At 35.8% G+C, this 26,358-nt stretch overlaps 1 protein-coding gene across 12 annotated transcripts in view; it reads right to left on the reverse strand.

Moving 5' to 3' along the window:
• Positions 1-26,358, reverse strand: part of DMD (dystrophin) — a 1,298,312-nt gene that overhangs the window by 397,102 nt on the left and 874,852 nt on the right. For all 12 annotated transcript variants that reach the window (XM_075033523.1, XM_075033524.1, XM_075033521.1 and 9 more), the window contains one exon: positions 5,893-6,057. In XM_075033523.1, the coding sequence (XP_074889624.1) occupies positions 5,893-6,057 (165 nt within the window). The remainder of the gene's footprint in view (positions 1-5,892; positions 6,058-26,358) is intronic.

Below are 26,358 nucleotides of genomic sequence, written 5' to 3' on the forward strand. Positions count from 1 at the left end.
TATGTTACAATGCAGACAATTTTTGTAGCATTTTCTTTGCACCATTTTGTAAAATTGGAAATTCATGATGATTTCATCTAAGTTTGTGAAGTATGAATACTAAATCATGCAAAATAGCTGTCAGAATGAGAATAACTCCAGGTCAAAGAGCGAGTGCACAGAGAAGTCATACTGTTAGCTTGGAAAACTAGAAAACTCCATAGACCTGTAAAAGACACAATATGAAATATACCCTAGATGCATGAGAAGCTACACTGAAGGTGCACTGCAAACCTGGGAGTGTTCCAGTGTTCACAAGTAGCAGTAGAGTCAAGAAATTCTCATAGGTGTAGATTTCATGCCTTCCCCATGCATATACATAAGTATGTCACAGGAGCAGTTTGTATTATGCTATTATTGAGAAGGAAGATTATGTCAATATGGTGAAAAATTATCAACACTTAAAAAGAACTAAGATCTATCCTAATAAATTGGTAGCTTGCAAATATGCATTTCAATGTTGATTTATTTGGATAGTTTTTTTAAAATTTTTTTAAAATCTTTGACTGTTTATAGAAGAAAACTGTAATTAAGGATTAACAACATGAGTGAAGCAAATACTGCTACAGATGTTTTTTAAATCCTGGGAATAAAGAAACCTTTCTCTACTCTTATTTATTGAGTGAGAAATGAGTGAGTTATTAAAGCCTACTTGGGACTTAGGAAACCACTGCTAAAAATTATGGTGCCTAACTGAAGGCCTGGGTTCTAATTGTGGCACTGCAGTCTCTAAATTATGGTCAAGAAAATTATGAAGACAGATTATATTGGCATAAAATATATTAGGGTTTCCCGACCCATGCTGTAATTCTTTAAAGTAAGCAGAGAGCTATGATAGCAGAATGGGGTGAAAGAAAACAACATTTTCGATGGAGCAGGGAATGTGTTTTATAGCAAATGCTGTTATAAATTACAATGCATTTCTTGGGAATGAATAACTTTTAAAAGTTTTATTTCAACAATTTTGTAGTGTTTACATTTTTCTTAACATTTTTACTGCTTTTTAAACTGAAAAACGTATATACTCTAGAAGCTGAGATGTTGTCCAAAGCTTCAAATGGCACAAAACATTCCACAGATCGTAGGACTACTAGGTGCCCCAGCATGTTCCTTGGTCACCACAAGGTCCTACTCCATAAGGAACATGCTGGACTTGTCCCATCTCTTTATGTCTGCATCTTCTTATCTCCTGTTTCCCAACTGCATTACAGTGAAATAGAAAGGAGCCTGTTCCACTACCTACTCTTGTACTAAAGCGTGGGCACAAGTCTAGGAAACAACTGGTACTAAGCATCTGCAAACCTTTTGTAGGGCTGGAAGAGGCTGATATGATGCTATCTAATTATTCACCTGCAAATGCCTCTCTAATAAGTGGTTAATAAATGCGAGGGAACAAACAGAGAGCTTTTTCTTAAATATGTGACTATATCAGGTTGGGCAAGAACATGCGCTATGTCATCTTGTGCTAATGTAAGGGCAACAGACCACTTGGGATTTTGAAATCCAGGATGTAGGTAGGCTGCAGACATTGGCTGGACCCCATCACAGTCAATGGTGGTACCAGTCTGGATTCCCCATTGCGAGGGTATGTATGAGGGCAGAGCCATAAGAGACCCCTCTTCAGGAACTGAAAGCCTACTAAATGACAGATTTTGGCATTATTAGTGGTCCTACTGCTGCAAGACTGAGTGTTATCATGTCCATAACCTCATGTTACATGGGAGCACAGTCAACGCCCTGGGTCAAGATGATACAGATCCATATCGCTATGATCTGAAAGCAGAAGGGGACTGCATGACTAAGTCAAATGACACAGAAAATGAACAATGCTGGTGACAGTGAACCTCTCCCTTTCATATAACTAGTTTGCATCCTTCCCTGAATTTTTACGTGATGCCAGAAGTAATGAACGAAACAGGGAGAGGGCACATGCTCAAGCTCTGCAGTATGACTGTCCAGACCATTAAATTGGGAGCGTTGCTTCCAGCACGGACCAAACTGCACTGTCTGAGACAGTGCCCAGGCATGCCCAGGGATTAGCATGAGCCACAGATGCAGCAACAGGCAGTTTGGATGGAACTGTTTTCTTTAGGGGGTAAGAGTGTTGCTGAAAGGACTTAAGCTGTGCTGCATCAGTTGACCTCTAGGCCAAAAAATGGTCCTGACCACTTTTTATTTACTAAACTAGATGTAGTCTTAAGAGCTTTAAGAAGAATTTTAATCTCCCCACCTTTCACCAAGCCCAATTGTGTATTTGGGTCTTAAAAGTCTTACTGTTTTGTGAAGCTCTCTGTAACAATATGTAATAATTTCTCCTTTGATTGCACCTTTGCTATTCTCATAGAATTGCTTTTGTGCCACCATTAAAGGTTAACGCTGCTGGTGCTTTTATTTCGTCTTTCTTCGAAGTGCAAATTTAAGGGACTTCTCACCTATTTTTAATAGTTAATTTTTGCTCAAGTGGAAAAAAAGCTATGAGCTTTTAAATTAGTATTAGTTCACAGAAATTGCAAGTTATCAGTATGAATTGGGCAAGCGAAATTCACAGATATTCTCTTTTATGTATTTATTATGCATGTATTATACAGATCAATATTATTTTAAAAGGTTAAATCAGATTATCTGATAAGGACATGCATTTATTATATCCTTTGACTTATGGAGGAAACTCTGATGTTAGTTATCAGATTATAGCTGCATGCAAAAAGTAAAGGTTACTACAGTTTTGAGAGAAATAAGTCACTATTTTGGAAAATTCTGTCAGAATAATTCTAATTAGTGTTTTAGATGCACTTTGATTATAGTGTATCAAGTTTTAATTTCAGCTACCACACACTTCTGTAACTGAAATTTGCTCCAGGTGAGTAAAAATGAAAGAAACTTGCGTTAAAACAGGCATCTTATTTTAATATGATTGCTAACTTGTTAAAGACACCCTCTGCATTCATTTAAAACAAACACATATTCCCATCCTATTTCTCTTCTACCTGTCCCACCCACCTGTTCTTCTCATCATTGATTTCCACCTGCTTCTGAGGCCAGAAAATTTCTAACACTCACTATTTTTTGGCGGTTTTTAGAAGTGAATATTCTTATAGCACTTAAAATCTATATCCAAATCTTTGCCGCTCACGTTAGGTTTGGAACTTTTTTCCTAAACAAATAACTTGGAAAACAAAAGAGATAGGAGAGGACTTAACATCTGAGAAGGGAAGAGAAGAACATTACCTTGCAGGCTTAGTAATAGTATGAAAAGCACTGACAGAAATTTCATAAAAGACAATGTCCCAATTGAAATTAAAATCTGTAAGCCATCATGTCAATACCTATAAGAAAAATAGTCTGGTTTTCCTGAGGACTTACATGAGCCTGGTCTTTTTCACTCAAGTGCTATATTCACAAGTTTGATTATCAGTTTTAAGCCTCTTTTTCCTACCTTCCAGGTTTTTAGAATATCCAAAAAGATTCTTTGTAAAATTTCTCATCCCATCTCTTTTCTAAGAATATTAACAATAACCTTTTCGTTCTACTAAGTGATCATCAGTCACACTTGTTTCTGAAAAAAAGGAGTTATTAAATCCTATAGAAGATACTTCAATGTTCTCTGGATAATGGTGAAGTAATTAAAATGGTGGTAGAACAAATGCTGAATATTTATAGAGTATTTGGGAACACCAGAGCAAAAGACTTTGTTGAATACATCCCTTCCCTAGGTAATCATGCAGATGTCCTTACTTTTTTTAAAGGTAGCATTAGCTACACCGAATAGTAATTTAAAAATAAACATAACCATAATCGCGTCAACAATGATTCAAGAGCATGTGTATGCACATGCTTGACCCCATGTAGGACAGCATGTCAGCATGGGTCTGAAATGTGTGTTTGAATTTGAGTATAAAATTGATTATCGTCATGAATAGGCTGCTTTCCTGAATTATAGCTACTAATTTTTGGTGTATGTTTTGTCATGATTAACAGTCTCAAAACTCTTACTATGATTATTCTTAACCTTAAAAAAGTAGTAAGAATCCCATTGGCCTTCAGAGATATTTAATATAGAGTCTCTAATGTAAGAGATTCTCTACTTGAAGAAAATTACAGTCTGGGTAAACCATCAGCCAACAACCTTTTAAGAAGTTAAACCTATGTCTTTTAAAGGCAATCCAAAGAGATAACATGCAGATAAAAGCCAGCATGCTTCATATGCTTACAGCCCTTACAATAGTGTAAACAACTAGCTGTTTCATCTACAATCATAACTGGCCAAGCTTTAAATCTAAGTGATCTAAATTTATCCATGAAAGAAATATGGTAGGGTCTTTCACAGAGAGAAAGCTTATTTGCCTTTCTTTGATGCTCTTCATCATTCCCCCACCTCTCTAGACATACATGTTTTCATCCCACCACTTCAGGACTACAGATTTTTTTTTTTCTATTCTTCCAACAGTTTTTCAGAAATATTCCTGTCACATCACCATAAGAGGACTGAAAGAGCCAAACAGAACATTTCTTTCACAAGCAGTATGACAAGAAATACTCTTATAATTTGTAGTAATTTAGACCTGCTTTTATTTTATATAAAGTTTAATGGTGGAATCATTCTAGAAATAAAAGAAACAGAATGGAAAAATATAAGAAAAAATGGATGAAACATCTAAAAATTTTTGTTAAAATACAGGAAATAAGGATAGATAATTTTCTTGAAAGCAAAATTCCATCACTCATTCAGTATATATACAGACGTTTGCAGAGCTATACTAATTTTATCTTTTAAAAAGGGAATGAATGTCATTGCTGAACTCATTCTGTCAATTATAGGACTGCAACAGGACTTGAGTTTCACTGTCTTATATAATGTGATTGTATGACATAAAAAGTGTTTTGGCATTAAAACTGTTCCTTAAAAGAAACTAAGCTAAAGTGAATTTAATAAACATGCTCAGCAAAACCACATATCTTCAGAAGCAGTTATTATTCCATTTCATGGAAGGCAAGAAAAGTTTTAAATATTTACAGGTTTTTTTCTTTTTTTCACTGAAAATTGCACCATCAAATTTAATACAAAACCCAGTGTCTTATATTTAATCTTCATCTAGGTGAACAAGATGCTCAGCTACTCTAAACCAAAGAAATTTCATGGATTTCAATAAGCTATTGTATTTTAAACGTTTCCCCAGTTTATGTGAAGATAAGCTCATATATGCATAGAAAAAATGCCAGGCCAAAAGGTGTAAGTATACACCCGGCAAGCCAGTTGATTCTAATCAGGTTTTTTCACCCTTAACTTCTCAGGCCTCACCCAACCCACATACAGGCATTTTTTAATACCTAAATACATATCAAGGATCAGATTACAAATATTTTGCTCATAATTATTAGACAACCAGCTTTATTGATAACTGGAATGTTCCCTGTGCAGTTAGATATCTTTCCTTGCAATATGAGAATCATGATATGGCCCTGACTATTCTGCTTTTCATGTAGTCTTATTAATTTTAATGAAATAGTTTAAATGGTCTAACACCAATATTCTGAATTTGAGTTTGCTTTGTATTAAAATTTGACTTATCAACTTTTGGGGGTATTGTTTCATGTATATGATATGGAAAAAATAATAGATTATATTTATAATTCACCTTGCAACCATTGGTTCTAAACTGCCCTATCACTAGATACTATTTAATGGAAAAGAATAAAAGTTTTCCTTAATTCATAGAACCTTGAACTTTTTGGGACTATTGCCAACTTCTGCCTCAAAGCTATATTGTTAATACAAACTATATAGCTAATATTGCAACTGACTTTTTGACCACTAAATATGCTGATGCTTTTTTAAAATGGAAGAAGATTTACCTTAATATCAAAAGCTCCTGGCTGACCCACTTTGTTATAAAGCTCCAGCTGGTTCTTGACAGGTGTTACCCACAATATCACCTGATTTAATTGTTGATCAAGTTCAATGAAATCCTTGAGAAGAATTTCTATTTCCTTTTGTTTCTCTGGAAGCTCTTTGGACACCTGAAAAAAATGCCAGAAGCCATTTTTTTGGTGGGGGGAAAAAAAAAGTAACATAAAGCAATTTAACACTACACCTGTATACATTTCTATAAAATATTAAAATATGAGTTTTATACACTGGTAGGAAGAAGGGAAGGAAAGAGTAGACCCACCAATCAAATTAGTATGGTAGGTATCTTGCAAGTCAGTCAAAACACACTCCTTCCTTAAAAAAAACCCACCCACCCACCCCAAAAAACCCCAAACCAAACAAACAAATTCCCCCCCCCCCCCCCCCCCAAACCAAACACACACACATAAACCCCAAACAAACCTAAAACAGCATCAGGCTTCTCTTTTTTTTTTTTTTTTTTGGTAAAGAATTTGTTATCTCAGCATATGAAACTGCTTTAAAGGTCAATTTTTAATCAGGCAAAGCAATAGCGAAAATGCTAAATTGATCCTTTGAAAGGTATCTAACCTTTCTTGACCTCTTGAATCTAGAAATTTATAAGCATGTGTTTTCTTACAAGGTGTTTAGAGTTGCCAGCTGAGTCCAAATATGCATGAGCAGACGCATACAGTGAAAAAAATAATGAAGAAATATATCATCAATACTGATCAGGCCACTTGGTTCTTTGATTTGCATTCAAAGCAGTCAGATTTCTAACTAAGCACATTATTCTGTGCCAACAGCACTAGAAATTAAGAATCAGTGAATGACATAGTTCAAATCCAGCAGCACTGAAGCACTTGGAGTAAGTATAGGAACAGGTTGGAAATAAATAAGCCAACACAAAGCTCCATGCTGTCCTTCCCAGATTGTTTTCTATAGCTAGAGAAATGAGGTGTCACTGTACTACACAATGGGCAACACAGCAACCACATACTAGGGGAGAAACCATCTGTACTTTTAAAAAAAAAAAAAAAGAAATTCACAACACCAAATATAGGGCCTGGGCAGAGATAAGAAACAATGACAGTCAATTATTAAAATCAGCCAAGAAGTATGGTTATTTTTCCGTATCAAGAAAAATGAGGTTTCCCAACGTTCATTGTTTTTAAAGACATGTTTTTACTGAAGCGACCCTCTAAAAAGTAGCAAAACATGAGGTTTCTGATACACACAATAAAATATAAATTCCCTGTAAAGTTAAACAACACTAATGGAAGCATTGCTATCATATTGCCCAGCTACAGCAGAACTACTGATGCATAACAACTTCTAATCACTAATGATGGTATTTTACAGAAGACAATAAAACTAAACTCATCAGAAACATGAAAGGAATGAAGGTTACTAAAAAAAAAAAATCCAAAACCAAAAAACCAAACCAAACCAACCAACTACCACCTAAGAGAATGGGAAGAACACAACTGTCTCATGACACGTACGTTTCTTTACATGTTTTGTTTAAAAATACTGATTTGTTGGTACTAAAATAACCCCTCTACATATACTCTGCATATTATTTATTAGACCGTACTTATGTGATATTTGTAATTCAAGAAGTTGGTTTTCCATTTATTAAATTATCCCCATTGTTCACTATAGCCACCCCATAATATCCTATTTAGTAAAAACTGACCCATGAGTCAAATCACTTTTTCTGTCTTCCTAATCTTGTTAAATATAATAAAACCTCTGCTTTTACAGAATAGCCCCAGATATGAAAGAAAACAATTAAAAATGCATTCATTTCCCTTATGTGTTAACTCAATATCTATGCAGACCTTGGCCTAATTTCACAGAAGATTAGTTTCATCTTTCTTACAACTTTTGAATGTTAATCTCCGATGTTTAGTAGCTTTAATATTAATGTAAACAAGTTCCACAGAAATACTACTGAAAGTAAATAGGTAGTCATAGGCAGACAAAAATCCAAGCTGACTTCTGAAGATCTGGAATTTAAATTAATCTGCTTCCAATCAACATTAATTAAACCTATTAGGTCTATCACAAGACAGAGAAAGAAAAATTTGTAGAGTTTTCGGGGGTGGGGGGGTGAGGGGGGGTGGAACGGGGACTAACGAATTATATACTAAGGTATATTTAATCCAGAAAAGCAGAAGATGAAAGATTAGGTTTTGGTGACAGACTGTACTTAGACCTACTGTTTTCAAAAATAATCACACAAGAAAAGAAAGCAAAATATATGCCACCTATAGTCAGAGCTAAATTGTGATACAAGTAAATGCAGCTTCCTCTTACAAGTTGGCTCCTGCTCTAAAATTATAACATGAACGTAAGATTATAATATTTTTAACATAAAAATAAAAAAGAAAACTAGGTCAATATGAATCAGTTCATTCTATGCAGAAATTTCATGTCATCTATTTTTACAACAGAGATAAAAAGAACAACAGTAGATAAATAAATGAAGGACTTTCCTTAAACTCAGGTTAGGATTACAGATAAGCACAGATAAGAATTTAACAAGGCATAACCTTGTAAGATCCAGGTAACGTGTCACATGCCACTGTGTAGGAATCAGATTCTTAGATTCTGGATCTCAGGGATTTTGTTCGCTTGCCTTTTTTTAAAAAAAAAGCTCTGGCATCAAACTGTCAAGCTAGCTAATCAAATTAGAACCTGATGAGTTTAAGGTAATTACAAGTCCGCCTATCAAGCCAAGGTACTGCTGCAGACTGTCTCTTGGGGGACAGCTTGTTTTCCGAGCTAATTCTGCAGCTCACCAGAAGCATAATTTGGGAAAACCTCCATGGAGTAGTGGACATGGACCCGATAACTGGGTGTCCACATTTATGCCCTTCCTGTGGCAGAGGACTACACGAGGAGATGGGGCTCTCCAGAATCTTCCTGCCTTTTTACTCAGTCTTTCAAGTTTGTTACCCACAGCTCCAGGAGTTCCACTCCTGAGGTGGGATTCTGGTGCTGGTGGAACCTACAGCCACCCCACTGCCCTGCTGTCTGGGCTCTCTCTACGAGCTCTCGGATGCCTCCAGGGATGAGTGAGCAATGGCTCGTGTCCCACTTCAATTCTCTTTTCTACATATTTGCTTTTGGTCCCCTTCCTCCCCCAACCTCCCTTTATTCATTTGTTGTCTCAGGATAACCACCCCGTGTCTTCTCAGTTTCATCCCCTTTGGTATCTTCTTTCTTTCCCTCCTATTTAAGAAAGACTCAGGTTTTCTCAGGGGAGGGCTGATGTCCTTATCTAATGGGGAAGACCAATAGGAACAGTGGCCATAAAGCAACACCTGCAGAAGAGTAAAACCAGGGCAAACATGAGATGCTTTTCCCCCAGATCTGCCTAAGACTGAAGACAGGCCTGATTGAGAAGTGTTATAGGCTGGCAAGGAAGACAGGGTGCAAAAGAAAAAAAAAACTGATGAAGAAAGGGCAACTTCAATTGGAGCACTTTTCTAAAAATCTAGCTTAACCTTTTGCTTACAAATGAAATATTTTCAATTTTGCCTTATTTGGCAGCAGATCAACATTAAAACGTAACTTGGTTTGCAAACAAAGGAAAAAAATAGATTTGCAAGTGCAAAGGACAACAAAAGTATCGATTATTCCTTCAAAGAAAAAAATTCTGATTTCAACATCAAAGGACTATATAATTTCAATTATATGTGTCAAAATGTTAATCTCAAAGCATGTGAGGCATCTATAATTTTGTACTTTAGTTCAAGTGTTAATTAAGTTAGATTAACTGGAAGCTTCGTAACAGAATAATAGAAAAGATTTAAGCTCTACATTGGGAAAGAGTAGAAGAGTCTAATTTTACCAACTGACATTGGTCTTCACAATACTTAATTTTATTCTGATCTTAAATTATCAAACCATTTCCCACTTATTTAATTTCATGCATTCCAATTTTTGCTCTTTTCATTAAAATACTAAAAAATCCACAAATAAATTACCAGCACAGAAGTGATAACATCTCTCAAAATGTGAAAATGCTCTGTGAAATTTGAATAATTGCATATTTTCAAAGTCTAGATCTTTACCTAAACATTGTCATTTCTTTTCCTTATGAATTCTAAAATTACTTGCGCTGCTTGTTTCTGTTCCAACTGAACTTCATGTCTTGGATGATCTTCCTTCACAAGAAGCCTGAATGATACACTATTTTGTTCTTCCCATCCCCACCCCAATCTGATTACTTTGGTGCAGAACGCTACATATGCTCAGCTTGGCAGTATAGAACTCCTTGATCATTTCACAAGCTCCAGGTTTTCCATTGCTGTTTCCTACTTTAGCTTTAGATAGTTATTTTTCAGTCTATACACATAGTTGTGTGCATGCACTATGGGATGAATTAGAGCTGAGCAGATGGAAAGGAACACCAATTCTCATGATGATAATAATAAGTATAAAGGGAGGAAGAAGTTGTATAAAGTATGTCACCTGATGTAAAATAATATTCTGTGTCCCTCTTCTGTTTAATTCCTTATGAATATCCAGAAAGCAGAAACAATTAAAGCAGTTCCAATTAAAATAATAGTTGTGGAATTACAGTTCAATCCTGTAACTCAGGAACAATGCTCAAAATGAGAAAGTTGAAACTAATTAGGTAGAGACAGTAAGTAAGAACAAATGAACAATGCAGAATAGTTTTGCAGAGGTCAGAAATGTTATTGCAAATGAATGAACTTGATAACTTCTATTACTAGTAAGGTATCACTATCATATCAGCAGCTGCCACCTGATAAAAGTAAGGAAAGCCACTGAAATGACTTGCATACGTTGTATTTCAAGTGACCAATGCCTGATTTTGAGTATTTCCCTTCTCTCCTACAAGTCAATGTCAAGATCATTTCCTATTTACCTGAAATTACCAAAGAGAAGATAATGCAGTTATTACCCAGCTCCTTGGGAATATAGACGAGGAGATGCATCTCCCCAACGTGTCATTTGTCAAAAAAGAACATGAGGAATTTTCCTAATGGTGAGTGGAGAGAAAAGAAATCCCAAATTCCAACATTTTAACAGCAGTGGAAATTTGGGGGTTTTTCCCCACTGTTAGATGAGGTACCCCCTTCTATTGCTAGCTGCCTCACAAACCTCTAAATAATATAGCAGCACTTACAAAAGGATCTTATTTTGATGAACCTGACAGTGGATGAAAATTTAGCTTTCCTGATACACATAATATGATAAATTCTAATAACCTGCAATGAATATGAGCAAAAGTATGTTGTGGGCTATCTGTGAATCCTGTTAACAATGTTTTTCTTGTACTCCTGCCTTGGGAGGGTCCCTCTGATATACAAAGAACTTTATGAAAGTGGGCTTCTAAAATAGGATAACTGGTAGTATCAGGTTTGAAAAAAATTCACCATTGTTTGCATACAGAACAATGAAGAATGTATAGCTTTCTGCATGCATTGCTTTCTCTACTAAACGTAAAACAACCAACAGCTTCTGCTTTACTATTCTATTTCTGCAAAAGCACAAATATTAGGAAAAAAGGAGACAGATGACTACACTGCAATCAGCCCGCAGCATAACTGGACCGAAAGCAGGTTTTTATGTTGTCCAAGCCAGGACCTGATAATAAAGAAATAACTACGTCATAACAACTATTAAATGCAAGCTTCAATCCAGACTTATTGATAAATCACAACTGACACTTCCATCACACTAGTAAGATGACTGCACAAAATAGAAATTCTTACAGCCACTGTTCAGAAAGTTTTCTCTGCTTAAAATCACCATCCCTAGAGCACGTACAAAAGAATGATTTAAAATAGAAAGGGGGTAAGTTAATTTTTATGCATCATTTCTTCATGAAAAACAATCAACGTAAGAAAGAGCTTCATATAAGTTTGGTTTAGGATGCCATTTAGTTAATTAACTAAGCCATTTTCATTAACAAACTCAAAATTGACTTTAAAACAAAATCTACGTAATTTCTTTAAAACGATGAATATTTATGAGCCATAGTGTCTCTGACAAAGTTGGAGTAAAGATTGTATTATTAGAGGAAGATGAAAGCATGCTACTAAAAATATATATATAAGATTTTTATTTGCTATGTAGCTAGTGTTTCATGTTTCCTTACAAACCTCTCAGGACCTGACCTTGGCACATGTTTTTTGACTTACTTTTTTTTTTTTTTAACTTCTTAACAGTGGATTTGCAATATTCTCAAGTTTCATTTTTATTAAAAACATCATCTTTTTTTTTTCCCATTGATGCAGAAGACTAAAGCAGTCCACAAATCCAATACACCAAACAATTTTCTGCTTCATCTGGCTGTCTAGCTTTTTAAAAAGCAAATAAACATATCCCCCACCCCAATGATTTGTTTTGTTTTTCTTGCACGGTAATATGATTGTATATATCACACTCTTCTGAATATGTGTATGCTTTTTATATTTAATATTTATAACCAATTGTCATTCATTCTGCTCTTTACTATCTCAGTGATTCTCCTTTGTCAAGGGCACTTTTTGAGCACCAGACCCTTCACCTTAAATCTCTGCTAAATAATCTAGGCCACAATTTTATTTTCTTTATCTTCTTTTCTTACTCGGTTCCAAAAATCCAAAAGCAGCCACAAAGGGTTTATCGTATGATTCCTTCAGTGACTCTTAATGAAGGATATTCTGACAGGAAAATGATTTCTAAATAAAAGTACAATGCCATAATTGTTCTTTCCCTGGTTTACAGCAGATAATACCATATCTATCCCTCAGGCTACGTAGAGTCCACGAGACAAGCTAACTCCAGCACGCACTCCACAGTACAGGTAGCCTGCCTGAACAGTCAGTCAAAGCTTTTTTCCCATGGAAAGCAGAGCCTGACATATATGCTGGGAGGAGAAGAGAAAATTCAACACAGAGCTAGGCGTGCTGTTGCAGTGTGCCAGGGAAACACAACGTTACTTTACAGGGTATGTGTCCTGGTTTCAGCTGGAACAGAGTTAATTTTCTTTCTAGTAGCTGGTATGGTGTTGTCTTTGATTCAGTATGAGAAGAATGTTGATAACACAGGGATGTTTTCAGTTGTTGCTAAGCAGTCTTTAGACTAAGTGAAGGATATTTCAGCTTCTCATGCCCAGCCAGCAAGAAGGCTGGAGGGGCACAAGAAGTTGGGAGGGGACACAGCCAGGGCAGCTGACCCAAGCTGGCCAAAGGGGTATTCCATACCATGGGATGTCATGTCCAGTATATAAACTGGGGGGAGTGGGCCTGGGGTGTAGACTGCTGCTCGGGAACTAACTGGGCATCGGTCAGTGAGCGGCGAGCAATTGCATTGTGCATCACTTGTTTCGTATATTCCAATCCTTTAATTGTTATTGTCCCGTCGTTATTGTTGTTGTTATCATTATTAATTTCTTCCTTCCTGTTCTTTTAAACTGTTCTTATCTCAACCCACGAGTTTTACCTTCTTCTTTCCAATTCTCCCCTGCATCCCACTGGGTGGGGGGGAAGTGAGTGAGCGGCTGCGTGGTGCTTAGTTGCTGGCTGGGGTTAAACCACGACAGTATGATAAACCCTGTCTGACGTTGTTCAGAGCAACCTCTTCTCATGGTTTGGCAAACCATAGTAGTCCTGTTTCCGCCTTTGGTCTTTCCACGTGACAGAGTTCTTCCTGCCTGTTGCTCTGTCTCACCATCCTTTTCTGCAGACCTCCTTTTCCTAAGATCACACATTATCCGATCACTTTACTTTCAAAACCGTGCCCAGTACTGAAAGCTCAACTTCCATGCGTAATGAGCTCACAGCGGCAATCAGTCAATAGCTAAACTAAACATATCGTTACTTTCTTCCGTGCTGTTGCCTACATCTGAGAGAAGCTTCCCAGAAGCATTCACGAAACTGCCGTGGAGCTTCTAAAAACTGTCATCTGCCAGAATGCCTGACAAGCAAAACGAAGCCAAAAGGCATTGCAATGAAACAAATGACAAATATTTATACAACATGTAGTACCTTAAAATGCAAGCTATAAACTGAGAATCATTACAGATTTTGCTCACAGAGTTCTCTATAGGAATGAAATGAAAAAAAAAAAAAGAAAAAAAAACCCCAACAAACCAAACCCTTAACATTTTGTTTGGTAGAAGAAATGGATATAATTGGATCTAAGATTTTAACACAGCAATAAAATCAGTATCAAACAGCAATGTCTGGCTATAAGCTACATAGAACAGTAAGGTAGGTAATGTATGTATAGACAAACTGTATTACTTCCACAGCAAACAGGGATTTTTTTTGCATTATCTTTGCACAGTGTAGATAAATTATAGTGGTTTGGAATTTTATCTACAGCTGAATATTTATACCATTTCCTAGCAACAAAGAATTTATTCTGTTAAGAAATATAGAAAAAAAAAAAAGTTGGTATTCCAATTCGTGAGTGGTCTTGACTGCCCAGTACTGACCTGACATGTCTGACAGCAAACAACTAACAGTGAACCCGCTTTTCTTTTTGAATTCTTTCAAGGATTACCCGGTTTAGCACTTTGAGGAAGGTGACAACTTTTCATTCCTAAGAAACATGCAGTCAATAGAAAAGTTGAGAGTGTGGAAGTTACCTTAATTAACAATGCTCAATGTACAATTAAGTTCAGTATCATAACAAACAACAGGCTGTTTTCTGGCTAATGATGATGAATTTTTGAAAAGGTGTTTTTAAAAGTCTGAGAAAAGTGGCCAAAAAAAGGCAAGGCAAAAGGAAGGGAAAAGAAATGTAGAGGTTTAACTTTAAGGTTATTTCAGACTATCCTGTTTTGTGTGAATTTTAATTATACAGGCATGTTTCAATACAGACAGGCCTATATAATTAAAGTAGATACCTTATCTTGTAAACAGCAAATAGTAAAACATTGATTTTTAGGTCCCTACAGTCTTCCTTAATAGAAATGCATGAAACTCCTGAAATACAATAGCAGTGTCTGTCTTGGAAGTGAAGCTTAAAAAAGCCCAAACCATTGTCATTCATTGGTGTGGGACATTATGTGAACCATTGTTCATTGTATGTGAAATCTTTTTCATATTCATAGTTGTTGCAGTGCAGAAAAATGTGTAAGGATTTGCTTAAAGTGTCTTATTTAAAATCTGGTAATTCAGCTGGATCAATATTACCTCAGTGTAGCTGTCAGCACAAATGTCTTGACAATTGGTACTTTTTATATTCAAAGTACTTGGCACAACTTCTTAAACATATGATGAATATATTCCAGATTCTTATGGCAAACAAGAATAAAAAGGAATTTTAAGATGGTCAGTAAGACACTATGATATATTTTGTATATAAACATACACACATATTTAATCATGATTTTATGGTCTCATCGGTTAGTACAAGCTTTTTACCCCTGCATGATTGTATTTCATAAATATTTTTAATTCTTTGCTTGAAGTTCAATGTGTAGTGAACAGAGCAGCAATATGGCCTTATGAACATACATCTGAAGTCTTTATGATTAATATGAAAATAAATAGAAATGTTTTCTTCCTATGCATCCTGTGGATTATTATTAAATGATTTGTGATGTCATCACTTCAATCTAGTTCATCCTCACTTTTTAAGCAGGTACAAAATACCTGTGAATTTGCTATAAATTAACTACGTTACCTTTTCTGTAGATATTAGTTGGGAGTAGCCATAGAACAGTCTTGCCACTTAGATTATGAATAGGGATATTAATTCAAAAAGAACTCCAGAAAAAGATTATGGGCTAGAGCAAATGCTAAGGGGTCTTGAGGGAAATAGCTGAGAAGATCTGCTCAGCCTCAACAGTCTCCTGGCTCAACAGGACATACCTGTCAAATGGGGATGGCATCTAACATCATCCTGATGGGTTTTAAGGAGCGAGGTGAATCGGCACCGACCAAAGTGACCTGACCTCAATCTCCACTGAGGTCAGAAGTAAAAAAAAAAGTGTGAGAATCCATTACAGATCCCATTCATGCATACTTACAAAAACAACACACATTTTCTGCTGTTCTGAGGTGGTAATTAATAAAGGAAAATTGAGTTAGATGCTACAGTGGTGATGAGTGATATAACAACAGTTATTTTCTTATCTAGAACCATAAGATTTTTACAAGATGGTTACCTTGAGTACCCCTAATATGAAATATCACACCACCACAAACATCCCAACTGATACTCATAGAAGCTTTGTGGATTTACTTTTAAGAAAATGGAACCATGTGTTCCTCATTGTTTTAGACAGAGTAATGCAATTTAGGTACATTAGGATTTAACTTAATAAATGCTGTAGCACATAGAGCATTATTCAGAAAGATCTTATTAGTAACACACATTGTGGAAACTTAAAGAGAAGAGAACAATTCCTCTCCACTTCATCCCACCAAATAGAAATTTAGTCTTGTCAAATGTTGCAAGTCTCTCATGTTCCTCCTCTTTTTGCAAAACCCTTCCAGCATCTGTTTCCCCTCTTCCATGTGAAGTGGGAGAGATTACAAGGCCAGAGCAGTCACAGAACTTGTCCTCTTACTTTCTGAGAAAGTCACAGTAAGAACCAACACAGGAAGGGAAGAAGGAGTGGGGTCACGGAGGTTGCTGTTGGGGTGACTATGAGGAACAAAAGGAGGAGGAGGAGGAGGAAAGACAGTCAACAGACAACCAGGATATATTATTTTGATATATATGCTGCAAGAAACGTATTAGGAAATCTGCACAATTTTTTTCTAAGCAGTTCCTTGCCTGTAAGTTTTTCCATGTTGATGAGTAACACGGCCTGAAATCCACAAATAATTCCATGATGAATTTCCAACTTATCTATATTTAACTTTCATTAAGTTTATTATGTTTGCTGTCATTTATTGTTAAGCCACCTGGAAAACCAAAACCAAGATTAAATGAATAAAGCTAGAATCTCACATCTATGAAGAAGAAAGAATCCTAACTGTTCTAAATATACTCAGAAACTTGTCTCAAAGGAAAAGAAGACAAATATTCAGTAGTATACCACAAAAGCCCTTGATATTCTGTAGTTATTGCCTGATTACTGCAAAAACATTTTGAATACTGTAACTTTTTCCTTGAAGGGACTTTAGAATCGCTAATCCTTTCAAATGAGAGTAAACAATATACTGTAGCAGGAGAATATTTATTAATACTTAACAAGACAAAGAAAATTGGTGATGTCATTAATAAAAAGAGAGCAATAGTATATTTCTCTGCAGGACTCCTGAAATAATGTAAAACAGCGTTACTAACCACTTTTACAATGCTTTAAACCTTCAGAATGTTTTAATATCACTAAGTAATTTAATTTTACAATATTCCTATGGGAGGGGGAGCAGTGCATAAGAAAATAGAGCAGCTGGAAAATTAAGCAATTTTCCTAACATTTCCAGTCTGTGGGAAGTGACAAGATCAAAATTGTAAAGTAGCATACCCAAATATACCATCAGGGATGTACAGCACTAAAAACTTCCCTTTGCTGATGCTGTGCTACTGCATCTATTTATTCATAGTGCTTTATTGGGGGGACACATAACTTTCTGGTTAATTTTTACTTTTGTTCTCGTACATGAGGAAAATATATAGTTCAGTTTGTATGGTAATAAATTAAAAATGGACCAATGCAATAATCTGTGCAAAGCAGATGCCTGGGAGGGGAGCAGAGAAGGAGGCTGGTTATCTTCGTATTATGCAAGCTCAGCTGCCAAAGCTGAAAGAATGGCTTTTGGGGAAAAAAAACTTCTCCAGAAAATGTTTCAGGCTACATCTAACCTGCTGGGTGCAAGTGGTTCTGAATGCCCAGAGGTGAGCGCAAGCCCTGACCGCATCCCGGCCCCACGCTGTGATACGCCCCAAGTGGGCACAAGCCGTCCCCTTCATTTCCAGGGGACAGAAGCCTAGGCTTGGGGACAGACTGGAGCTGTAACGGTCTCTTGTCAGCCCCCTGAAACAAGGGCACCAGGACCCTCTGGTACGCTGCAGCACAAACATGCCACTCTCCATTGGAAAAAAACACAAAAAAGCTACGGTATGTATCCTTCTTTAGTTGCATACTAAGTATAACTAAAGTTAAATCAATTTGCATCCATTTTTACAAATGGAATCATTCCATCAGTGAAATTCTTTCCTCAGTCAGCTCTTTGTTTCTGCTACTCAAAGAAGAAAGCGCAACTAAACAATGACGAGCCTTCCCATTTCACTTCGTTGTCCGTGAGACTCACTGGTTTGAGCACAGGCCACGTGAACTGGTCTGGTAGGCTACGTTACCTACGCAACAGGGATGACTAGCATCTTCTCTGTGGTTAAGATATCATGATATAATTTTATTCAGCCAGATTATTCAGGGGTTTTTTGTCTTTATTCTTAGAAATAAAACTTCAAGTTGCTTCTAACAAAATTCTCTCCTTCGAAGGACTTGAAAAGTCTCTGCATTTCCTTTCTACCCCTTTATATTGCAGGACAACACTTTAACTTTCACTAAAGCCTGAGAATTTCTTATGTCCTTATTAACTGAATGACCCTTCAGTGCTTGAAACTGTACTTCCATATGGCAGAATTTCCCCACTCAACTCCTTGACACAGGATGCTGTGTGCTTAAAATTTACATGAACTTAAATGATTTCTGGTACTTTTTTATATTTAATAGTAATTTCTAGATTCTTCTTCTATTAATTTGTCCAGATACCATTTGAGATCATGTATCTTTTTAGCTTACTACCTTTTCTTCATTAATATGAGCTTCTCCAGGCATCTCATTTTAGGCATTATAGCTAAATGGAAATGGTCAGAGGGTGTATGGACCTCTTGTTTGTCCTGAATTATCCACTGGTATGTTCTCATGCAAGATGAAATAAAGAGGGTACTCCCTTCTTTAAATTTTATATCTTTTGGATGTAGTATGAATAGAGCTCATCTCTTTGACCTCAATATTCTGCAAACTGACTTGTACAGAAGACTCCAGAAATCCACGCAAAACTGCTCTAGAAACAGATTCTTACAGTCATTCAGCTGCATTTTGCAAGTGAGATCAAACACACTCTTCCTAACCTGCTTCAATCGAACATAAAGTGTGATTGGCTATCAACATATTCTACACATGAAGGAACCCCTAACATTGCAAGAACACTATTATTATGTATATCATTTGGACCAATAGCAAGGAAAATTATGATTATATTTTAAAGGTTTTTCTGCTTGGTAGTTTTCACTACCTGGTTTCCTACTTAATATGGCTTTTACATTAAAATTTTGTATAATAATAAGGCTCCCCGGAGGATTCCTATCTAATATCCTAGTTGTCTGGAACAAAAACTGCATTGTTATGACTGATGCTTATATATAGAAGAATTTGCACTGTTAATTGATTCATTCTGAATACATTCAAGTATTTATTTTAATAAAATTGAGTATTCCTTCTCATCCACTGTTTTTTTGCTTGGGGTTTTTTGATGGTTTTGTTTGTTTGTTTGATCATCTATGAAGTGGGTCACATACTAAGTCCTGGAAAGGAAAGCAGGCGAGGTTGGGGTCTATTTAGGGTTTATTTCAATCTGATACTCTTCGCTTCTATTTCAGAAAAAATATTTTGTAAATTACCTTTTTTCAAAGTTTTAGTAGATGCAGCAACTGTGTTTCTTTCACTAAATACCTTAAATGACAAAAGGGAGCTAAAAGAGTTGAAGCATTTTTGTCCACCATCATGAAAAAATAGATATGCTACATAAAATTAAGGGGTTTTTAAGATTAAAGCCAACTGATCAGCTATAGTTTTCCCTTGGTGATGTTCCACATACAGCATAAATTACATGTTTTTCAATTCCTTCTGCTCCTAAGAACTGCATTAATCTGATTTTAATTTTGATTTTCTAAATCCCAAAGAACAGGCATTTTTTAAAAAACTGACTTTAAACTAAAAAAAGCAGCAATTATATCACATCTCTGGTTATTTTTTTTAAGGTTGTAAAATGCAGTTCTTGTAAAGCAACAGTTAAAAAAAAAATTGGTGACTATCATAACATAGCAATATTCATCTCATTTGAATTTCATTTATATTTTGGTTGGGGGTCAAAATCAAAACCAGCACAGGTCTTTGCAGATATTCAGGTTCTCTTCAAACATGGCACAAGATTTTAAAGTCTCTGGCACAAGATTTTAAAGTCTCCAAGCACTAATTTTCCAGATTTAAAAGCTATTGCACCCAAATCTTAATCTTAAACCAGAGCAGAAGTGATCTGTTAGTCTAACCTTGATCTGTTACTATCTCTTATTTTATACACAGGAAATAACAAAACTTTCAGTGTAAGTTAAACTGATCCATTTTCTTCCATCTACTGTGAAAACCTATACTTAAGCCTTGATTGTAGACATTCATGGTGCTATTGTAATCCATCTTTAAAATTACATCAACCAACAAAAAAAAAAAAAAAAAAAAAAAAGATGTCTCCTTATGTTTTACAATAGTCTACAGTTCTTTCTGATGAAAATCATTAGGATGACTTACAGTATAACATGTAACGTGGAACAAAAACTAATGTCTGAAGCTACTAAAATAACTAAAAATTGCCTCTGATTGCCTAGTAGGCTGTAGGGTCTAATTCCCATTGTGCTCTGTCTTCTAACACATGCAATCCATTGTTTTCAAAATATCTAAGTATCTCAATAGCTTGAAATCAATACAGCCAGAAAACCTTCAGTATGGGTAGCCTAAAAAAACCAGGAAAAACCAAGGGGTTATTTTACTTGCTTGGAAGGTGAAAATAACTCAGACATTCATATTAGGCTACAAATGCTTTAGTCCATACTTTCTTGTTTACCTTATTTTCACAATCTGTAAGACAACTTTAAGAAAAAAGGAAAAGAAAAAAAAAAAAGCATGGTATTATCAATATTCACTGAGACCATAAGACCAATTATTATGGTCTTAGGGGGGAAAAAAAAAATATATATAAACCCAAACAAAGCAAGCCAATTCTAATTATTTACAGAATTCTTATTTGAAATGCACAGTCAGTTTATCTTTTCACAACCTGCAAGAAGGGTGCTATGAGTGAATGTACTTATATTTCTTACTAATTGAATGCAAGGTTTTGTCATCCTTCTCTGTATTTATTTTTAAAACAACAGTACACGGCACTTTTCCTAAATGACACAAAATGTAATCCAATTGAAGATTTCTAGTTGTATTTAAAAGATATATTATATATCTGTATAACATATATCAGGTTTAGGCTACAAGACTGTTTCTATGTAAGGTTGTTTAGAATTCTCACCTTGTCTTTAAGAACAAAGATGAAAATTTTAAAATGGAAACAAAATTATGAATCATATGATACAACTTATAGGAAGTGGCTAAATTAAACTGTATATCATATTACTTCCCTCCACCAACTTTATTCCTGGAAAAGAGTAGCTAACCAACCTAGTTGAAACATAACAGAATCCAGATGTTAGTTGACCAAATAAATAACAAACCAGATTTGCTATTGTATTGGGTTTGTGTAGCCAGGTTTTGGTAGCGGGGGGGCTACAGGGGTGGCTCCCATGAGAAGCTGCTAGAAGCTTCCCCCATGTCCCATAAAGCCAATGCCAGCCGGCTCCGAGACGGACCCATAAGGGACGGTGGTAGTGTCTCTGGGAGAACAGATTTAAGAAGGGAAAAAAGTTGCTGTGCAACAGAAACTGCAGCAGGAGAAAGGACTGAGAACATGTGAGAGAAGACTCTGGGCACCAAGGTGAGCAATTGTTGAGAAGTTTCTGTTCCCGAGTAGACTGGAACAGGAAGCATCTCCTCGAGTGTACCTGAGAGTCTTCTGTTGTCTATGCAGTCAGGTAGATGTCCCAGGATGCCCAACCATAAGGAACAGAAAATAAGACACACATACCAAATGGGAAGACTGAGTGTAACCCCATTCATGAGTTACTGATGGAAATTTCACAGTTCTGTGAAATTTAGTTTCTATTAAATTTCTATTTAGTAAGGTTATCGTTTAAACGACCTTCCTCATTACACAGTTAACAACTAATGTCAAAAAAGACCCACTAGAAAGTATAGAAATATGGATAAATGATACCTATATCATATATTATCCTATTAGCAGTAGGAATATTTCAGTATATCCTGGTTTATAATATACATAACCACTTCATTATCTAGTTAGACCAAAAATAATGGTCAATACCAAACAGTTGACCTTCAAATTAAGCTTTAAACTAACAAAATCTTCAGAAAAATAATTAGTTTCAAACATTACTCAACAGCACTGGAAAGCTAAAAACATATAGATTTTAATACAACTTGGGTCAAAATAAATTTTTAAAAGGAGGGTCATCAGCATTGTTTTACTTCTGTGCTGTGTTATCACATCTTCACTGCTGTATGCTTAGCATGGCTCGGAAACAGCAATTTATCTTTACACTGCTAGTAAATTTGCCTTTTTAAATCTCAATTAGCAGTAGCTGCTCGCAACACTCAAATAAAAAGGAATGAAACCTATATATACTTGTTTCTTAGAGCTTCTGACATTCTCATGCTCATCCAATCCACATATACTTCAAACATATACATCAAACTTCATTTTGCTATATGTGAGGCTGTTTGTCAGTATGGCTGACGATAACATGAACATGGACTACACCTAATTAGCAATCTGTGACAAACTGTCATAGGTAATTTAGCACAGCATAACACTCTAAGGGAATCAGGTCACTGAAAGCAAATTCAGGAGAAGATCTACCTTTTGATCCCCAAAATGCTGAGTATACTATTCTAATTTCAAATTGAAAGCACAGAAATCAAACTGTAACATTCATTTTCCAAGATCTTTTCCCCTCCATCCCACAAATAACAATAGTAGCAATTGTAGTGCTTTCAACTGTGAACTCAAACTAAGTTGCACTGACATGCTGGAAATTTGATGTCATCACAGGTAATCTATGAATAATTACTACTCAAGGCAAGTGACAATACATGAACTGTAACCTTGTTCTGACTTTGTCTTTCTGGACTTTCTGGGCCCATCTGTTTTTCTCTACACTTGATCAGCCAAGCTAAGACGACCTATACTTTTCCTGGTGGTACAGAAAATGTTCACAAATTATAGCCATGTCACTCCACTCTAATTTTTTTTTTTTGTCCATATAGCACAACAAATTGATTTGATGTGGCAGTAAACAGTGAAATAGTCTCTTCAGTGTCTAGTAATTAGTTCTAATACTAGCAGACAAATTAGAAGGCAACAAAACAAAATGTCTCCATCAGGCACTTATAATAACCTTCATAATACATACAGTAGCCGTTGTGAAGACTAAGGTGGATAAATGAGGAGAATGCTGATTTTGGCATCCAGCTTACTTTGAGATAATCTAGCTCATCCCTCTTGGCTGACACCAGGCCAAGAATAATATTAAAGAGTAATAAACTCCTTCCAGCAAACCTCTGATTCCATGGTTCACTGGTCTCAGACCTAATCTATCAATCCATTTACTGCACAGTAAAAGGTAAGAAACCCATTACAGATCTGTTATATGCCCTGGCAGGTGGTATATGACAAGAACTGAATTCATCACAAACTCCAGTGCCTAGTACCCCTTTTGTATGCTTTGAAACACTAGGTGGTTAGCTTACTTGGCTATCACAGCAGAAGATACTTTGAGCTTTGAAAAATAAAAGAGAAATTCTTGATGTGAAAGCATAAAAATGGTTATAAAACACTTCATTTTTCATACTCTTAAGATTTCACAAAGATAGTGTTATTTTCATTTGTACAAGAAATACTGACTTTGGAAAGGGTACAATAAGTAAAACCAGGCTAGAATTTAAAAGTCATGCTTTCAAATGTGGGCTTTAATCTTCATTCTCTGCTTAAACTATGTCTGAGGTAGCAGCCTGTTAGAATCACTATTCAATAAAGTTGTCTAGAGAAACGTCATTTTAAAATTATTACTATCCAAAGGAAGAAAAATTCTTCATGTATCTATTCTCAAGGTCATCAGCACGTGATATAAACACCTAAAAGCAAAGACAATACTGAAGCAAAAGCAAAAAAGCTTCTTTTATGTGACTGCAATTCCTTTCATACTCAATTTCTTTTCTCCGCTTATTTCCATTGCTGTAGGGCAACAGTTTCTGTGACTGTACAGAAGGTTTGAACATGACTTATTTCAAATATGTCACCTTGAAGGTTAAGACTGGCAGGTGTTGTCCCCCATTCCCCTGCTTGCCAGATCAAGGCATAACAAAAATTTGTCATAACCTTAGGAGACACTTGGCTACATTCTCAGCTGGTGTAAATTGCCACAGCTTCTCTGAAGTAAACAGAATTACTCTAGCGTACGCCAGATAAGGGCCTACCTTAGATTATTTATGTAACTGCCATGTATGTTTTGTATTTTGAAAATAGTATCATCCTGCAATACGGAATAATCAGAAATAGTAGGTTGTTACATGTTCATTTCTCGCAGAGATGCCAGAAAACAAAACAAACAGCTAGAAACAAAGCATTAAAGTATAAAATATACTCTCAGAAGGGGATGGAGAGACAGAAAAGCCCCAGAGAAATCTCTGTGTGATGATGTTTGTCCACTGTGCTTTGAGGAACACAAAAAATACATCCTCATCAAAACAACTGACTACAGAACCATCCTCAGGTGACCTACAGAAGTTGGCCTGATACAGAAATGCCAGAGCTGTAAGCTTTGGCTCACAGTAAAAATCTGTGGGGTTTTTTTCAGTGCTTACAGATCTATAACTGAAGGAAGACAACGTATGACCCTCTGTCAGGCCTGCGGACTTTCTTTCCATGATTTCTAATTTTATTACAGACCCTAGAATTTCAGAGGAGAAAGTGAAAAAACAAATGAGGCTTCCTACATGAATTGTGAGTAACAGAAAAAATGTAAATGAAAAAAATAAATATTCTTCCCTTCAGTTTCATTGGAAAAATCCAACCACAGAAATCCCCAAATGAGCTTCTCACTTTTTTTTTCTTTTTTTTTTTTAAAACATCTGTGATATGGGAAATTGAAAACCTTCATAGAAAGAGAACACCTTCAGAGAACATGTACGGATTTGAGTCTTGTAATTTTCAAACTGAGTTTCTGTTCCTTTTGAAAAATATACTGCATTTTTCAGATTCTGTAGCCAAGGGCCAATGAGAACTTCTCAGTTTTATACATCTCCATGGGTAGATAACCACATTATTTTGATTTCAGTTAAGTAGTGATCTCAAATGGAAGTTCAGTCTTCTGGTTTTAGTCTCTTTTAGGAGTAAACAGAAGTTTTCAAGTGGTAAATTCCAAGCCTAATATCTTGCCAGAAACATTACTTAGATCTAGCAGACATAAACTGTAAAGAGAATGATTCACTAAACAGTAGCTTTGTCCCCCATATTTCATCCTAGACCTAACTACTTTCAACAGCATTCATAGTTGCTCTGACTGTGACAAGTAACCTGGAACATTTCTGCATCAGCAAGTAGAAAGTGAAAATGCAAAGTTTTCAGGTATATGATTAATCTGTAAAAGCTTACATTCAGAGACAAATTACAGATTTCATTAAAATGTATTTGTGTAATTTTACTGAAAGTAAAGTATTTTTTTTCCTGAAAACTAACATTGCCTTTTTAATACTACAGCTCAGATATTCAGATTGTGGTGCCTAAATTCAGCTACGTATATGCTTACTTCAGCTAGTAAATAACACTATTTTGATCTTGAAGTGTTCAAAATTCTTCTATATACATTGATTTCAGAAACCCATTTGTAGAGAAAGAGATACTTCTGTTCAAACACCCAAATAATGATTTATGTGTCCAACCTGGAGTTCGTGCATGTGATCAATATTTATTATCCACTTTTGCCTGAGCCATTAGCTAATATTCTGAACCTTGCCAGACTGTTTATGTTAGGAAGAAACTAATAAGAGTCCCACATCAAAAAAGTTCCTGTTTATTTCCCAGGTCTGTGCTTGAAATTCAACTGTGTTCACAGAACTGGTAAAAAAACCAAAACAAATCAGGATGTAGTATTCTTGACCAGAAAGCCTATCTTTTCAGTAAGGTACTCAGAAGAAGATTTTATCACCTTTTTTTCCCCAGAGCTAAACACAACAAATCCGTCTTTCTTTTTTTGCCTGGCATCCAGGTAACTTTAACAAATAGACACCACAAGTTAACTTCCCAGATCCTGATTTTGCCATCAGTCTCAATGGAAATCCTTCAGCTGATTCTACATTGACCTTTTCTGACCAGGCTAATCCATATGTTGGGTGGTGGTCCTCTGGACAATGCTTTCTACCATTTCTGTGACATAAGAAGCAGAAGCTGCATGACAGCATTCAAATTATCTACCTCTCTTTACCAGATTTGCTATTCATTGTTACCAGTTTCCAACACAAAAAAAATGCTACTTCA

This window comes from Buteo buteo, chromosome 8 (assembly GCF_964188355.1).
Source record: "Buteo buteo chromosome 8, bButBut1.hap1.1, whole genome shotgun sequence".
Lineage (NCBI taxonomy): Eukaryota > Metazoa > Chordata > Aves > Accipitriformes > Accipitridae > Buteo > Buteo buteo.